This window comes from Onychostoma macrolepis, chromosome 12 (genome assembly GCF_012432095.1).
Source record: "Onychostoma macrolepis isolate SWU-2019 chromosome 12, ASM1243209v1, whole genome shotgun sequence".
In the NCBI taxonomy this organism is placed as follows: domain Eukaryota; kingdom Metazoa; phylum Chordata; class Actinopteri; order Cypriniformes; family Cyprinidae; genus Onychostoma; species Onychostoma macrolepis.
Genome location: NC_081166.1, coordinates 22,242,074 through 22,260,322, shown reverse-complemented (window position 1 = coordinate 22,260,322; position 18,249 = coordinate 22,242,074). Strand labels below are relative to the sequence as shown.

Here is an 18,249-nt window from a genome sequence, read left to right as displayed (position 1 = left end):
TGCATGGGGAATATAAGAGGACATACATTGGAATGGGAAAAGGATGTTAGATTTTAAGGTCTCTTTTTGTACTGTCTGTTTTTCTTCTTTTGCAGGAAATATAGCTCAAGTCCTTTTGAAAAAAAAAAAAAAAAAAAAAGGTGTCTCTCTCATACAATTTCATATACACTCTAAAAATACTGGGTTAAAAACAATCATTTTTGGGTTATTTGGCAACCCAGTGCTGTGTAAATATTGAACAGAACACATGCTGGGTTATTTTGACCCAGCTTGTTGGGTTTTATTAAGCCATTTGCTGGGTTGTTTTTTGGCTTAGTTCTGGGTCACTGCTCTATTTTGTTTTTAAAATAATAAAAATGCACTTATACATATATCTATACAGTCATGGCCAAAAATATTGGCACCCTTGGTAAATATGATCAAAGAAGTTTGGGAAAATTAATCTGCATTGTTAATCCTTTTGATATTTTAATAAAAAAATTCACAAAAATCTAACTTTCATTGGATAATAAGAATTTAAAATGGGGGGAAATATCATCATGAATCATGATATTACACATCATCTAATACACATTGGCCACAATTAACGGCACCCTTTTATTCAGTACTTTTGGAAACCTCCATTTGCCAGTTTAACAGCTCAAAATTTTCTCCTATAATGCCTGATAAGGTTAGAAAACACCTGACAAGAGATCAGAGACCATTCCTTCATCCAGAATCACTCCAGACCCTTTCGATTCCCAGCTCCATGTTGGTGCTTCTTCTCTTCAGTTCACCCCACTCATTTTTTTTTTTTTCTTCTGACCCCGAGTTTCAACTATTTTCTGCAATTCTCCAGCTGTGGTCCTTGGAGAGTCTTTAGCCACTCAAACTCTCCTTCTCACCGTGCATTAGGACGATATAGACATACGTCCTCTTCCAGGCAGTTTCGTAACATTTTATGTTGATTGGAAATTCTTAATTATTGCCCTGATGGTGGAAATGGGAATTGTCACTGCTCTAGCTCTTTTCTTAAAGCCACTTCACTAATTTGTGAAGCTCAATTATCTTTTGCTGCACATCAGAAATATATTCTTTGGTTTTTCTCATTGTGATGGATGATTAAGGGAATTTGGGCTTTGTTTTCCCTCCTATTTATATTTCTGTAAAACAGGAAACCATGGCTGGATAATTTCATGTTCATAATCACCCTGGAGTGCTCAAGATTGTGAATATGAATGGGAATATACTTCAGAGATATTTTACTCATAAGAATTTCTAGGGGTGCCAATAATTGTGTCCAACGTGTATTTTAGAAAAACATTTATTTCATAATGATATTTCCCCCCATTTTAAATTCTTATTATCCAATGAAAGGTTAGATTTTTGTGATTTTTTTAAATAAAAGATCAAAAGGATTAACAATGCAGATTAATTTTCACAACCTTCTTTGATCATATTTACCAAGGGTGCCGATATTTTTGGCCATGACTATATGTATATATAAGTGTGTGTGTCAGACATTTAAGTTTCATCCCGTCAAACACATAGCGTGACCACTGGATCAATAGCGCTCATATTGTCGTAAGTGGAGCGCACAGAAATGTTTCTACATATAAAAGCTGCATTGTGTTTCAGCCCTGGTCGCACATTTGGCGGGAGATGAAACTTCCATGGTGGCACTGGCCCGGCATGCTGTTCACTTTTAGTGTAGATGCTGCACTTGTAGAAGGCTTGCGTTCCAAGCAGACGTTAGCTGTGATGTACATTTAAACACAAAAAAGGAAAAATCTGAGACTACAGACATTATCCTATTTATATAGAAATAATTTGATAGGAATACAATGTAATACATACCTTAATTTCATTCAGGAAGTTTCCCATCAGTCAAGTTTCCTCTTAGAACAGAACACAAAATGACTGCTGACAAATCAATTTTTAACCAGTTTAGCACAGTTTACCCAACATTGGGTTACACTGACCCAGCGTTGGGTAGGTATCTGAGGGGGTTCATAAGTGTTTTTGACAATAAAAAAGACCAAGCAGCTACAGAAAATCTACACATCACCTGAGTAAATAAATAAATAAAAATAACACAATAAAAGTATCCAACAAGCAAAAAATAAATAAATACATACATGCATGCATGCATACATAAATAAATAAAAATAATTAGAATAATAATAACAACCCAGCATTTTTTTGAGTGTACATGTGGAAGTTTTCAGGCTGGATTATGAATAATGGCTGAACACCACCTTGAGCATAAATATTTCAGCAACAGAGCTGTTTAGCCTAATTTATTTACATAGTATCTGCCATCTTGACTTTGCAACTGATGACTGTAAATGCAAAAATCTAAAACAGGACAAACAATATTATATTGGCCATTGTTATATAATTATATTATATAAATTAGGGATCTCGATAGAGAGACCAATCTACTTTGAGTGTAAACTAAACGAGCCAACGCACATTGGCATGCGATGATTGCACCCGTAGGAAAAATTTATTGCTCAGTGGTTGCTTTTCCTAAGCTCAGGAGACTTAGATGAGATTCTCATATACAGGTGCTGGTCATATAATTAGTATGTCATTAAAAAGTTGATTTATTTCACTAATTCCATTCAAAAAGTGAAACTTGTATATAATATGCATTCATTACACACAGACTGGTATATCTGATATATTTCAAATGTTTATTTCTTTTAATTTTGATGATTAGAGCTTACAGCTCATGAAAGTCAAAAATCAGTATCTCAAAATATTAGAATATTTACATTTGAGTTTGAATAAATGACCATCCCTACAGTATAAATTCTGGGTATCTCTTGTTCTTTGAAACCACAATAATGGGGAAGACTGCTGACTTGGCAATGATCCAGAAGACGAACATTGACACCCTCCACAAAGAGGGTAAGTCACAGAAGGTCATTACTGAAAGGTGTGGCTGTTTACAGAGTGCTGTATCAAAGCATATTAAATGCAAAGTTGACTGGAAGGAAGAATTTGGGTAGGAAAAGGTGCACAAGCAACAGGGATGACTGCAAGCTTGAGAATACAGTCAAGCAAAGCTGATTCAAACACTTGGGAGAGCTTCACAAGGAGAGAACTGAAGCTGGAGTCAGTGCATCAAGAGTCACCATGCTCAGACGTCTTCAGGAAAAAGGCTACCAAGCCACTTCTGAACCAGAGACAACGTCAGAAGCATCTTACCTGGGCTGTGGAGAAAAAGAACTGGACTGTTGCTCAGTGGTCCAAAGCCCTCTTTTCAGATGAAATTAAATTTTACATTTCATTTGGAAATCAGGGTCCCAGAGTCTGAAGGAAGAGTGGAGAGGCACAGAATCCATGTTGCTTGAAGTCCAGTGTGAAGTTTCCACAGTCAGTGGTGATTTGGAGATGCTGATTTCATTTTCCAGCAGGACTTGGCACCTGCCCACACTGCCAAAGGTACCAAAAGCTGGTTCATTGACTCATAGTGTTACTGTGCTTGATTGGCCAGCAAACTCGCCTGACCTGAACCCCATAGAGAATCTATGGGGTATTGTCAAGAGGAAGATGAGAGACACCAGACCCAATAATACAGATGAGCTGATGGCCACTATCAGACCAACCTGGGCTCTCATAACACCTGAGCAGTGCCACAGACTGATCGACTCCATGCCACGCCGCATTGCTGCAGTAATTCAGGCAAAAGGAGCCCCAACTAAGTATTGAGTGCTGTACATGCTCATACTTTTCATTTTCATACTTTTCAGTTGGCCAAGATTTCTAAAAATCCTTTCTTTGTATTGGTCTTAAGTAATATTCTAATATTTTGAGATACTGATTTTTGACTTTCATGAGCTGTAAGTTCTAATCATCAAAATTAAAAGAAATAAACATTTGAAATATATCAGTCTGTGTGTAATGAATGAATATAATACACAAGTTTCACTTTTTGAATGGAATTAGTGAAATAAATCAACTTTTTGATGATATTCTAATTATATGACCAGCACCTGTATCTCTCATTTTAGTGTCAACAGCATTTCAGATGTGTCTCCTAAAATTCCTTGGAAATAGAAAGTAGACACAAATGAGACATGAGAAATATTTGAAAACAAAAGAGTCAAAACTGTGAATGTGGTGCAAGAAAACAGAATATCTCTTTATTGTCTCACTGCAATCCCTATCAAGACTCCATTATAGGAATATTTTATTGCTCAGTGGTTGCTCTTTCTAACCTCAGGAGACTTAGTTGTGATTATCATGTATTTCTCATTTTAGTTTCAACAGTGTCTCAGATGTTTCTCCTAAAAATCCTTACGAGAAATAAAAGTAAACACATCTGAGACATGAGAAAGTTCTGAAAGAAAGGAATCCAAAATGACAATGGGAGGGAAACGTGTAAGAAACATGGGAGATCTCTTTATTGTATTGCTGTAATCTCTTGCAAGACTCCATAAAAATGTCTTACTGCTCAGAGGTTGCTTTTTATTTTCACCTTTAATGGTCAGGAATTGAACAGGAGCAGAAAAGTACTTTTAGCTGGGATTCAAACCCATGCTGTCTGAGATATGGTTGTGGTTTCACATCAATGCTGTCCACAAGGCTATGGCTCTGACTGAGTTTACTGTATGCTCAGGATACTAAGGGGTGATTCTCTTATATGTCTCATTGAGATATCAGCTTTGTCTTAAGATGTCTTCAGTTTTATTTTAGGAGAAATGTTAAACTTTTACTAATATTGTAAATGCTAAAACTATCATTTAATAACATTAAACATTTCAGAATAACAAGGGTTACTTGTTTAAATGTGTAATTTATCTGAGTGCTGGGCAACGATTAATCACATCCAAAAAAAAAAGAAAAGTTTTTTAGTTTGATTAGTTAATATGATTTCGTTCAGCTGTGTGTCCTGTGTGTGTCCTGTGTGTCCCAGCCTTGCCTTGTCTTGCCTATGTTGAGTTTTGGATTAAAGACTATTATTTGAGTTCATCCTCATCTCCTTGCTTCCCTCGTGTATGTGCATCATGACAATATGTATGTGTGCTGTGTATATTTATTATGTGTATATATAAAGACACAAACATACATTATATATTTTGACAATATGTACATGTATATATTCATATAATTTATATTATATATAAATATAGGTCACACTTTATTTCGATAGTCCACTTTAGACATTCTACTAACTATAAGTAACTTTGTAACTACATGTCTACTAACTCTCAGAATCTAGGCCGCGGAAATAAGTCCGCGGCTCTCTCAAGCACGCCGCCGTTCACGGCTCCCTCAAGCCCGCCGTCCACAGCACACTCAAGCCCGCCATCCGCGGGGAAGTCAAGCCCTCCAGTGCAGACTCCAGCCCCTGACCAGAGTCAAGTGCAGGCTCCAGCCCCAGAGCGCCCTCCAGAGCCCGCTCCTCGAAAGCGCCCTCAAGTGCCCGCTCCTCCTGAGTCCCCAGACCCACCATGGCCTACCGAGTCTCCAGACCCGCCATGGACTTCCGAGTCTCCAGCCCCGCCATGGCCTCCCGAGTCCCCTGATCCACCATGTCCGCCCGGGCTCCCTGCTCCGCTGTGACTCCGTAGACTGCCTGACCTGCCCTGGATCTCTTCAAGTTCAAGTTCAAGTTGAGCTTTATTGTCATTCTTCTCTTCTAAAGCTTTAAAGGAGACAAATGTGAGACCACCAGAATCTTTAGACTAGGAGAAATGTCTGAGCACAGTGTGTGATGTTGCTGAAATCTCTTTTAAAGCTTTAAAGGAGACCATTGTGAGAGTGTTAGAGTTTTTAACTCAGGAGACAAGTTTGGGAAGCAGGAGATTCAAGCAAAAATCTCCATTTGATCTTAAAGTAAACTCATTTCTGTCTAGGAGAAATATTTGAGATGTTAAAGAGATCTCACTTTTGATTTTTCTTTCCCATGGGCATGCAGCTGTCGCTGATCACAGCGCAAGTATAAATAAGCAGCAGGTGCAACACATATTCAGGTTTTCGCTGAGGAGCAGAGCTGGGGACCCGGCCGCTCACCGTTGGTACAGCAGCTGTGATGAGGGGAAATTACATCTCAGTTCCCTCCTTCAGGGAACGAGGATTACATACGTAACCGAGATATTCCCTTTCAGTCTGACACTTTCGACGCCACGTCGACTGACGAATTGGGAATCCCTACCCAATACACATATGGGATCCACTTAGTTCACTACATATGGCACCCAGCCCTCTACCGGTTGTCACGGATTCATCGAGTGAGGGTCTGGCACCAGACACTCCGCCATGTCTGGCTGCCGAGGGGAAGGAGGAGCTTGACAGGGCCTACAGTATGGACACTCTGGAGCAGTTTAGCAAGCCAACACTAGCCGGGGCCTCTCGGTGCTTCTACCCATTTGAGTTGAGAACACAGGAGAATTCCGGCTCAACACAAAGGCTAAAGAATCTATTGAATGTGTTGGGGGTCGCCCAGCCCGCAGCTCTACAAATATCTGTCAGCGAGGAGCCACGAGCCAGCGCCCAGGAGGATGCAACACTTCTGGTAGAGTGAGCTGCTTGATAAGCCAGGGCGATGGCACCCACTATCCATTGAGCCATCCTCTGCTTGGAGACGTCATTCCCCTTCTGCTGGCCTCCATAACAGACAAAGAGTTGTTCTGAGGTCCTAAAGCTTTGTGTCCAGTCCATGTACCATCTTAAGGCATGGACAGGACAGAGCAAAGCTAGGGCTGGGTCTCCCTCCTCCAGGGGCAGCTCTTGCAGGTTCACTACCTGATGCTTGAAAGGAGTAGTAGGAAGCTTGGGCACATAGCCGGGCTGGGGCCTCAGGGTTACCTGGGAGTCAGCCAACCCAAACTCTAGGTGCAGTTCGTCGACCGGAAATGCTTGCAGGTTCCCTACCCTCTTGATGGAGGCCAATGAAACCAGGAGCAGGGTTTTCATTTAAAGAAACCTCAGCTCGACTGATTGCAAAGGCTCAAATGGGCCCTGCTGTAGTGCTCTGAGCACCAGAGTCAGGTCCCAAGAGGGTATAGAGGGAGGACGAGGAGGATTCAACCTTCTCGCCCCCTAAGATGATTAGGTTGTGCTTTCCAACAGTCTTCCCCTCCACAGGGTCATGATTTGTGGAAATAGCAGCAATGAAGACCTCGGGATTCGGCCATGGAGCTAGTGCTGAAGCGGTCTCATATGGAGCAGCCCCAGCAGCGTGACTGCCGCTGCAGCTGCCGTATGCCCCTGGAGCCTCTGAAAATGTTTCAGTGAGACCGCTGTCCTGCCTTTGAATGTATTCAAGCAGTTCAGCACCGACTGAGCAAATTCCTTTGTGAGGCATGCTGTCTGATCGACCAAATCCAACTCCATACCAATAAAAGAGATACTCTGCATTGGGGAGAGTTTGCTCTTTTCTCAGTTGACCCGAAGATCCAATTGGCTGAGGTGCCTGAGCACCAGGTCCCTGTGCTCGCACAACTGATCCTGAGACTGTGCTAGTATAAGCTAGTCTTCGAGATAGTTGAGAATGCAAACACCTTGCTCTCTCAGGGAAACAAGAGCTCCCTCCTCTTTCGTGAAGACATGGGGAGACAGGGCCAGCCCGAAAGGCAGTACCTTGTACTGATATGCAGGTCCTTTGAACGCAAACTGCAGATATGGTCTGTGGTGCAGAAGGATCAAGGGTCCGGCTGGAGGGTCCAGCTCTATTGCGTCCTTCAACAGTAGGACTGTGATCTCCGCACGCAATGCATGAGCATCGGCTGCCTTCACTGATTTGAAGTGGATGCTGCTGAACTTGGGGGGACTATGGCTCAAATGGTACAGCAATACATTTACAATGTAGATATTAGTCATGTGAAATGAGCAAATGCATTTTTCTCTCACATTTGCTTTTGTTAACACTTTCAGTTAGGTTTAGTGTAGGTGGTATGTTATTTTTCACAGACATGTTTTCCAGTGAGCCTGGGTTGGAAGTTTAGGAATCTTTAGCTTATATAAAAATGACCAGCCTTCCTGGTCACCAGTATAAGTTGTGTTTTGGATTCTAGTAGGGGTGTCCCTGACTAGGGATTTTCATAGTCGATTCAGAATTGTTGAATCTTGCCGATAGCCAACAAAATACATTACCGAGAGTCAAGTAGTCAGACATTCAACAGTCATAAATACTGACGTTAACATAAAAGGAAAATGTGTAACAGACGCCTTGCAGATACAAATATGATAAATAATGTGTTATATTTTTATTAAAATATAGATACCATCATCTGGCCGCATATCAATTTTGTTTATTAGGCCTACTTTATCAGAGGCAATGACACTGAAGATTTGCACTAAATAAAACCAAATATCCATCAGATGAAATCAACAGATGCAAGGAGTATTCGAAGAAGCCCATGTGCATGGTTACTCTAACTGTATAGAGATTTTCACGGAGGTAATTAACAAATATCCTGCTTTTTTTTTTTTTCGACTTTGAAGCATAGCTTACTGCCACATAAAACTCCATGCAATTGTATAAATAGGAACTGCTGTGAAAACTGCTCAAATACAGCTATTTTTATCCAGGCCTGGTTCCAGAATTAAATAGTGAGGGTGCTTTAGAAAGGGTGCTCTATAGCCTCAATTCACATACATGTAATTGAATTAGCTCTTATTCATATGTAATAAATTTGATTAGCTCCTCATTTAAGCTTTTATTTTGAATTTTAGCTTTAGGAAATCTAATCATAGAGATTCGCTGGATCTGATTAATTGGTATTAATCAAAACGTATAATTTATACTTTCTTAACGACTCGAGCCAGCGAGCATTAAACTAGTATATTTTAGCAATTTTTTTTATCTCGTGGCCACGATAATAATACAGAATTCGTTTGGAAATTTTGAGCAACAGGTAACACGATCTTTGGCAAATAATTTCAAATTTGAAAATCACGGCACCAGACCATTCATTATAAATGAATCGAGAGTTTATTTGCTATTCTATGATACAATACTAACAAAACACATACACACATACACATGTTATGGCAAGATGAAAGCAGTTTGAAGAAAGTTAAGGTTAACGTATACTCTTTCCTGAGAATAAAGACGACCTGAAGACGTCACACACAGAGGACTTGACTATCGTTATCTTTTAAAGATTCATTCAAATCAGCTCAGCAAATAGAGATTGTTTGTTTGTTTGTTTACTTGCTTTGAGTTGAGTTGAAGGCTGTTCTTCTCTGGAGGGTTGCTTGAGGGAATCCCAGAGCTCCTTTTGCACTGATGTGTCATTGTCTTGTGACGTCACTTGGGGAATCCTCTTTTGGATTGGATGGCTTCCTGGCAGCGCGCGAATGGCAAGGCTTTGAAGTTTTTACGCTGCAGGCTTTGCAAGTTTCTTTGGTCAGAAGTTGACGAAGTGTTTAGTTCTTTGACATGATCAGCTAGATGTTAAGTCTGCGAATGCTTCGCAGCGCGATCAGGGGGAGCAACGCCCAAGTTTTTCCAGCAGTTTGCAAAGTTGGGTGTCTGTTTTATCGGACTGATTTGAGTCCATCCCATTCACTGTTTGGTCCAATCACATTGTCTCTGTAGGGCGGAGCCCCGCCCAGCATCGCTTCTTTTCGTGCATACCTTATCTTAATGTTTCATCCATCATGTGAGGAACATTTCTTAATAACTTCTTATAAAAGTATTCATCATTCATACGAGACATAAAATTCATGGCAACTTCCTGCATCTGAAATAAGTTTTAACCCAATACTACACACGGCTATCTATTCAAAAGACAGTTATAAGGCAAAGATCAAACTAAAACACACCATGCATAACATAAAACACCAAGCATATATATAGATATATATAAGACATCAAACATGTCATTTGTTGATACACTTTCTCTAATAGCAATGGAAGTGAATAATTGTCTTTAACCCTCTGGGGTCATTTTGGGGCCCTTGAGATGTTTTGACATGCCCTGATATTTGTGCTTATTTCAGCTACTTAAAACATACTATTGACCAACATGTAATTTATTTTTGTATTCAGCACAAGCTGTGCTACAATAATATGTGACCAAGATGGATGTACATGTTTGCATTTTTTAGAAAAAAAATATTATGCGTGGTTAGTAAGTTTTGGGAAAAAAATGTAGCTGAAATAAGGCCTTAAAACCCACACTAAATAGTTGTGAATAAGACTTTTGAGTAATCAGTCTTGTAGGCTAGAATATTTACTTCAAAATTATGTGAAAATCATTCTGCTTACTCATTCACAGAAAACAATATATTGATTTAAAATTTTCAAGACATGTTTTGTGATCGAGGGTCTATATGCGAAGGAGTGGCAATGACCATGAATATTAAGTGAGTCTCACCTGAGAGACAAAGGGCCCTCCCCTAATGGCCCCTGATGGCCCATCAGTGTGACTGTGACTTTGAGGCAGGTAAGAGAGAATGTGAGGAGATTGAAAAAAGGGTTTTTTTAAATTATTTGTATTTTATTTACAACACAGTATAATCAAAACATACATAATGAAGGTCAAAGACACATTATTGTGCACACTGATCTAACCACAGAGATGTGAACTGAGTCATTCCTGCAACAGATTCTGTCTAACAAGTGAAACAAGTAAATCATACCTGATATTTACGTGTTTTATTTAAGTGTTTCTACTTCTTTCCATGGATTCAAGAAGAAAAAACATAATCAGTAGAAAAGGAGCTTGTTTTAACATAGAATATCAGTGTAGTTGAACATCTGATGTTGGTGCAGCGCTCTCAGAGGAAAACAGTTTGAAGAGACATCAGGATACATCTGGTGCTGGTATCTGATTCAAAATATAAACAACCAAAAAAAACAAAAAAAAAAAACATTTTTGAGCATGTTAATATCAGGAACATCTGTATATATATATATATATATATATATATATATATATATATATATATATATGTTTTGTAGCCATATACTCACACATGCTTTGTACTATCATAAAAAGAGAAAGAAATCTTATATCTGAGAAACTAATTATTATTGTTTAGCACGTTATTAAAATCTATTTCTGAACAGAGTAGGCTATTAATAATAAACATTGTTAATAAACAATTTCAACATGTGTGAAATTTAAATACAATGAATTGCCTTTCATATTCAAAATGTTTTACACGATTTCAAACATTGTAGTCAGGAATTATAGTTTGGGAAAAACCCAACTATGATTTTGTAGTCATATAGTCTAGTATGTATGATTTTATAGTAGCCTATGATATGATTCTGTAGCCACAGACTCAAGCATGCTTTGTACAATAAAAGAATGTACTTTGTACTATAAAAATGGTATTTTATATCTGAGAAACTAATTATTATTGTTTAGCACGCTATTAAAATATATTTGTGAACAGAGTATTAATAATAAACATGGTCTAAACATTCTTAGATGCGTAGCATTCATCATGTTGTCGTTTGGGAACAACCCAACTAACTGTTAGTAAATCTGTTCAAGTTTATGACACAATAAAACGTTAACTAATGCAAAAAAAAAAAAAACCTTACTTACTCATCAGATTGATCTCCTCTTCTGGATGAAATCGTGTTCTTCTTTCGATGGAAATCCTGCCTTTACTCAGAGCCTCTTCTTCCAGAAACAAACAGTAGCCGCGATGAGGATCTCGTCTCTTTGTTTGTGTTGGCCGTTTGCACGTGCGCACTTACCACGCGGCTATTTACATATGAACGGCGCGAGCCGCGCGGGGGCAGGATCACATTAGAGATAATGAGTCAGACTGGACAGACTGAACATCGTGTTGGTTTCATACGGATTACTTCATCACAGAATGTTTGTTTTCGATAAGAACACAATGAACTACTTTCATTTCAAAGTAGACACTTCAAGCTTTCTATAGATATAACTTCCATGTCTCTGTGTTGAGTATTTGCTGAGTTACAGTTCATTTTAGTGACGTGTTTCTAAAAACAGTTCGCGGAGACGGAGAAGACAGAGAGCGCACCCTGTTTGTTTTATTATTTTTCCAAAAGCACAAAGTTGTGTTGTTATTGTGAGTGTACACAAAAAAAAAGTAGACACTTAACAGTTTCGATTGATGTATAACACTTATTTGTGTGACCAAAATCAACAGAGTATTTTTAGTGTCTTTTGCACTGATCTTAAAAAAAACGAGTTGGTCTCACCGGCGAGACAGCCGACCCCAGAGAGTTAAAGATCCTCTGTGTAACTAGAGTTTCTTTTGTTGTAAGAGAAAAGAGGCGCGCATTCTCTTGGAATGCAGTGAAGAAAAGGGAGTTGTTATGGGGTCATGGGGATGTTCGTGGTGTAGGTTTGTTGAGGTCTGGTCAACGTATATCTGTCTTTTCTTGTTGATACCAACATTGACTTATGGTCAAAAGCAGTCAGGGGATTCAGGGAGGGTCTGTGCTGGAGGGTCAGTCCAATGGATGAATGGTCTCAGCAACCTCAGTTGAGAGACCGGAACTTATGAGCTGTGCCCCCTCAGGGCCCACAGCCACAGTTCCAAAACTCCGGGCGGGGGGAAGGCCCCGCCTGAGAGAGGAGATCCCTCCTGATGGAAATCTCCCACGGAGAGCAATCGAGAAGGGAAATTAGGTCCGAGAAGCGTGCTCAACCCGGCCAGATTGGGACTACCCGTCTGGCGCACTCTCTCCAGAACTCCCAGGAGCCGTGCGATCTGGGGAGGTGTACAGACGAAGCCTCGGCCAAGTCTGTTTCCAGATGACTTCGGGGTGGAGCCTCCATCTCCCAGGGGCTCAGGTGAGCGGAGGCCTCAATAACTCTCTGTAGCGAGAGGAGACCTGATGACACTCGCAGAAATGGTCGAGCTCTCTGGTCAGCCTCTGCATGATGACTCTCTAAACCGAGCTCTGGCGAGTGGAGGCCTTGAAAACTATCTGAAGCGAGAGGAGACCTAACAACACGTGCAGTGACCGAAAGGAGGGCCCACACAAGGATCTGGTGCGCCAGCCTGTAAAGAGGGCGTGAACACAGACCTCACTGGTGATTGATGTAAGAAACCACCCCTGTGTTGTCAGTGCACCCAACGCACGGTGGCCTCCTAGGTCAGGGAGGAAGTGTTTCAATGCAAGAAACACGACCAGCACCTCCAGGCAGTAGATGTGCCACGTTAGATAGCAGAGTGGGGATGAATCCGTTGAAATGAGGTGGAGGAAAGCTGTTTTACTGGATTCGGTAGCCTCTTTCTACAGTGTGCAGGACCCATTGAGACACATTTGGCAGAAATGTCCATGCTGCCAAATAGTCTACTAAGGGAATCAGTCTCTTCAGACTGACCTCTGGTGTACTTAGAGCTGCTAGCTTATTGGGACCGCAAGATCACAAACACGGACACACTCCTCGAAGCGTACTCCCAAACAAACAACACATAAACTGTGTGTATCCCCATCCGTAATGTAGCGCGGGCAGGGAGGAACACAGTGTAAAATGCTGTCTGCTCTCACCCTTATTTGCTTGTCTTTCGCTTTGACATGGCTTATGCTTTTACTGGGACAGACAACAATAAATAAGACTGACACACACAGAGCGCTTCGCTGAACAGAGCATGTGAGCGGAGCGGAACGGGGAGCGAGCGGGGAGCGGAGCATGCAAAATATAGGCTGTATCCGGAATCGCCCCCTGTACTCTCATTCACTATTCCCTACATTAGTCCATTCATACAGTTCACTTGAAGGAGTGAATGAAACGAGTGAGTGAATTCGGACACTGAGTGTCCAGAGAGTTGAGAGTAGAGTTCTTTATAGTATGTAGGCTGCGTGGCGCCTATGTTAACAGATTAGTGCAGCCACACTGCCTGCGGAATATGCGCGTATCAGGTGCGGTCCAACCACACCGCAACCTTGGCCCTGCGACAGAATAGAAGTGAAGCGGATTTTTTCCGGGTTTGCTGCCTGGATTTCTTCCGGGTTTACTGCGTGGTGATTTTCCTTTCCGCGCCTATGTTAACAGATTAGTGCAGCCACACTGCCTGCGGAACACGCGCGTATCAGGTGCAGTCCAACCACACCGCAACCGTGGCCCTGCGACAGAATAGAAGTGAAGCGGATTTTTTTCGCAGCAGTCACGCAACAAACCCGCTCCACGTCCGCCACGCAGGCAGTGTGTGCTAGGCGTAAGGCTTCTGTTGAAAACGGCAGGTGTTAGGCATGCAGAGGAATTTTAAATGTGAGCTAGCGTGGATCGATTTCACCGGAGCGGGATGAAATTGTAGGTGAGTGGGGAGCGGAATTGAGCGGAGCGGTCTGGTGCAACTTTGAGCGGGGGGAGCGAACAACCACGTGAGCGGGGAGTGGAAATTCTCACCGCTCAGCTCATCTCACATGCTCTGTCGCTGAATGACAGAAGCTGCTGCTGTATCCACCGCACATGCTGTATCCTTCTGCCCATGACGTCTCGCCCATCCACTGGACTGATTACACACGTGATTCAGAGTATGGTCACGCTGAAGGCGTTCCCAAAGCGTCTCGACACAGCTCGAGTTTCTGAAGGGTAACCGGTTGTTCTATGTGAAATCAGACATTGAGCACCCCCATATAGCCAAAATGGCATGATCATAACACTTCTGCGAATATTCGACTATGAGATTGATAGTCGAATCATGCTCCTCCTATCGAAGCATCGAATCTTCGACTGTTAGGGGTCACCACTAGATTCTAGTTATGCTGTTGTCCCTACCAGATTTCTTAGGTTAAATATCTAGCTTTTTTGGTCAGTCACCAGACATACCATGTTAGTCTAGCTGAACCACTTTTTCTGATTAACAGCACCAGCATAACCCAGCCAATGAAAATTGCCGTTGATCTTAGATTATCTATTTAACAGTTAAAAAAAAAAAAAAGGATTAGCAGTACTGGCTATGATTTGAAGTGTACCAGTATGAGATACTGTATTTGAATGTGTTCACCAAATATCTTCACAAGATGCAACATACAGTTAAATAACTGTAGATAACTATTATGTATAATGTTGTGAATTCTTCTCAAACAATCCCTTTGTCTCAAATGTCTACACTCAAAAGATGTCAGAGGGGTACAATCCTTATTTTTTCCATGAATTTGTTCTCCTATTGAAAACCATTTCCATTGCCTTTAATTGGCTTGCCATTTTGTGTGTGTGTGTGTATATATATATATACATATATATATATATATATATATATATATATTTAAATAACCCTATTTGCAATAATAATACTCAGCTAAAGTTGCACAGCCTTCCCGATACTGCTTCAAAATTGCTTATATATTCATTGTTTCATATTCTTCTCTGAGTCCCTCTTTCCTCAATGTCCTGCATGCTATAAAATAATAATCATGCCATTTTCCTTTGCCACTTCCTTTTCTCTCATTTTAAAAGACAATCGTAATTCATATATATATATATATATATATATATATATATATATATGTGTGTGTGTGTGTGTGTGTGTGTGTGTGCGTGTGTGTGTGTGTGTGTGTGTGTGTGTGTGTGTATTCCAAAAAAAAAAAAAAAAAAAACTTATAACTTCATTTTCATAAACATATTGAGCTGTTGATATTGATATATGTCATCTATGGTGACCAGGAGGGACATGTTCAGTTCACTTTGGTTCATCCTTATGTTGTGGCCATGCCATGTTAAGTCGTGGCTCCAAGATGCTATGTTGAGGAACGACATCCATTTCTCGTGGCCATGACTTATTATGTTGAGGAAACAAGTTTGATGTGTAAACAAATCTGTGTGACCATAGAAACCGGGATTATCATAAATGGATAAAACATTTTTATTAACATTAAACATTTCATTTAATATTATTATTATTATTGTTATTATTATTATTATTATTATTATTATTATTATCATGTTTATATTTGTTGTTATATATAATTATTTCCTTTAACTTGTGTATCGCTTTACCTAATTAACGTTCTGTATAATTATGCTAGTATTTGCTACCATATATTTTGAAAATACTAAACACCTGGCAATTATGCCAGTAAAGTTTTGACTTTATGATTGTATTTATGCCCATTTGTCATGATAATTGAACATGTTGTGTTTTCATTTACAAATGAAACTACGTGAATGATTCATTCCTCAACGAAACACTATAGTATTTATAATTATAGTCTAACAATTAGCCGAAATAAAATTAAATATGTTAAATTCAACCTTTAAACTGCATTCCAGTAAAAATTCTGGTCAGCATAATCAAAGCTTTATTAGCATGTCAAACATTTACAGTAGGCTATTATTTACAAATAATATATATTTTTATACAAATAAAAATATAATCAATAATATAGGATAATAATAATAATAATAATAATAATAATAATATACAAATACTTACAAGACTGTGGGATGGATAAAAATGTTTTCTTGTTGGCCTATTTTATTTTATGTACTTTAACATTTATTCATAATAAACCTCATTTGAATGCTGTCTACATTGCGCACAATACAGCCAAAGCCTATGGTTAATATAATAATTTAATAATGTAATAATTAATATAATAATTAATATAATAATGTCTTAATTCAAAATAAAATATGATATGAAACCTTCTATATTGGTGTGCACCAGACAACCAGCACTTCTAATGTGAAGCACATGAGTCTTGATCTATAGTTAGTTTTTAACTGAGTTTGATGTTAGCATTCTGCTAAGCTAACAGCATAATACAGGCAAACCATATATAGCACCCTCAAATATTTGGCAAGATTTAATTTAATTATGATGACAGCCCTCCCACCCCCCTTTGTGAACATGTGTTCCCTATTCTAAAGATATACTTTTTTATTATTTTTTTTTATTTCTAACCATATAGATTATTCACCAATGCAATATATAATATATAAATGAACAATATCACAAAGTAGCTGTGTGATATCGCTCTATATCAGCATGACTGTGATTTGACCTGTTTCATAAAGAAGTATGATTTATTTGTATTTTGTTTCTGTGTGAGTTTAGGAGATCAGTGATACTGAGATTATGGAGCTGGCCCACAGTTCCTTGGGAAGGATGACCGTCGTCAGGCAAATTTTCCCTCTGTGGAAGGATAGCAGTGTGAGCTGTATGAGGAACAACCACCGTATCTCCTCACTGCTCTGCGACCCTCAGGAGGGCTATCTGCAATCGCTGGAGGTCAGTAACCATAGAAACAGCATCATCATCAGGTTGCTGATGGAGTTCAAATCCATACGCAATCTCAAACCAACCTCTTAAAACAAGCAAAGTTAAGTCAGGGATTTTCAGCCTTTAAAGACATGGGGACACAAACTCTCAGCTAAAACAGTGTTTGTTTGTTTGTTTGTTTTTTAAACTTTTACTGCTAATTTATTCATTTTTAACTTGCCCTTATGTTGGGTTTTATCGTTTTAGTTTTAGTTAAAAGTGTGTTATAGTGTGTAGAGGTTTTTGTTGTTGTTGTTGTTTGTTTGTTTGTTTGTTTCACAATAGTTTGTTTTTATGCATTCTCTGAGATGCTGTTATTTATTTCATTAATTTTGATCACCAAGGCTGCATTTATTCAATAAAAATGGGTTAAGTTTGGTACTGAAAGACTTTACTAAATATTTGATATTTATATATATATATATATATATATTTAAATATATATATATATATATATATATATATACATATTTAAATATGTATATATATATATTAGTGCTGTCAAAATTAGCGCGTTAACACAGGTGATTAATTTTTTCAGTTTAACGTGTTAAAATTATTTAACGTCATTTTTCTTGCCAAGAAGTGCATTTATTCAGTCGCAGAACATCTTTACGAGCACATGAAACAGGAGACGTTTCAGATGCGCGCTCCACTTCACCTCAGCGCCAGGTGCAAGTCAAACGAGCGTGAAAACTGTACTGTGCTGGCAGCGCATGCTCTTCAAAAACAGGCGCGCTGTAGCCTGTATCATTTCATATCAAATCGCGAAAGAAACTACAAGCATGGAATGTCGTGATCAGTTAAGTCATGATGTTACCAAAAAAAAAAAATATATATATATATATATATATATATATATATATATATCTCCGGCGTCCCGATCTAAATCAAATGATTTGTGATACGTGCTTTGAAGTCCCGATCTGAATCAAATGATTTGCAATACGCGATCCAATTGTAGCGCTTTGAAACAGTGAATTATTTTGCGACGCAATGGTTTAACTGATTTGGAGTTTCAAAAAGCTCCGTTGATACTGTTCTTGGCTCGCTTTCTCTATATAATTTATTCGTTGTTTGAATAACCGTGGAAATAAT

At 39.2% G+C, this 18,249-nt stretch overlaps 1 protein-coding gene across 1 annotated transcript in view; it reads left to right on the top strand.

Moving 5' to 3' along the window:
• grid1b (glutamate receptor, ionotropic, delta 1b) overlaps positions 1 to 18,249 on the top strand; it is a 477,059-nt gene that overhangs the window by 383,385 nt on the left and 75,425 nt on the right. The window contains exon 6 of the mRNA XM_058794196.1: positions 16,948 to 17,121. Coding sequence (XP_058650179.1) covers positions 16,948 to 17,121 — 174 coding nt within the window. The remainder of the gene's footprint in view (positions 1 to 16,947; positions 17,122 to 18,249) is intronic.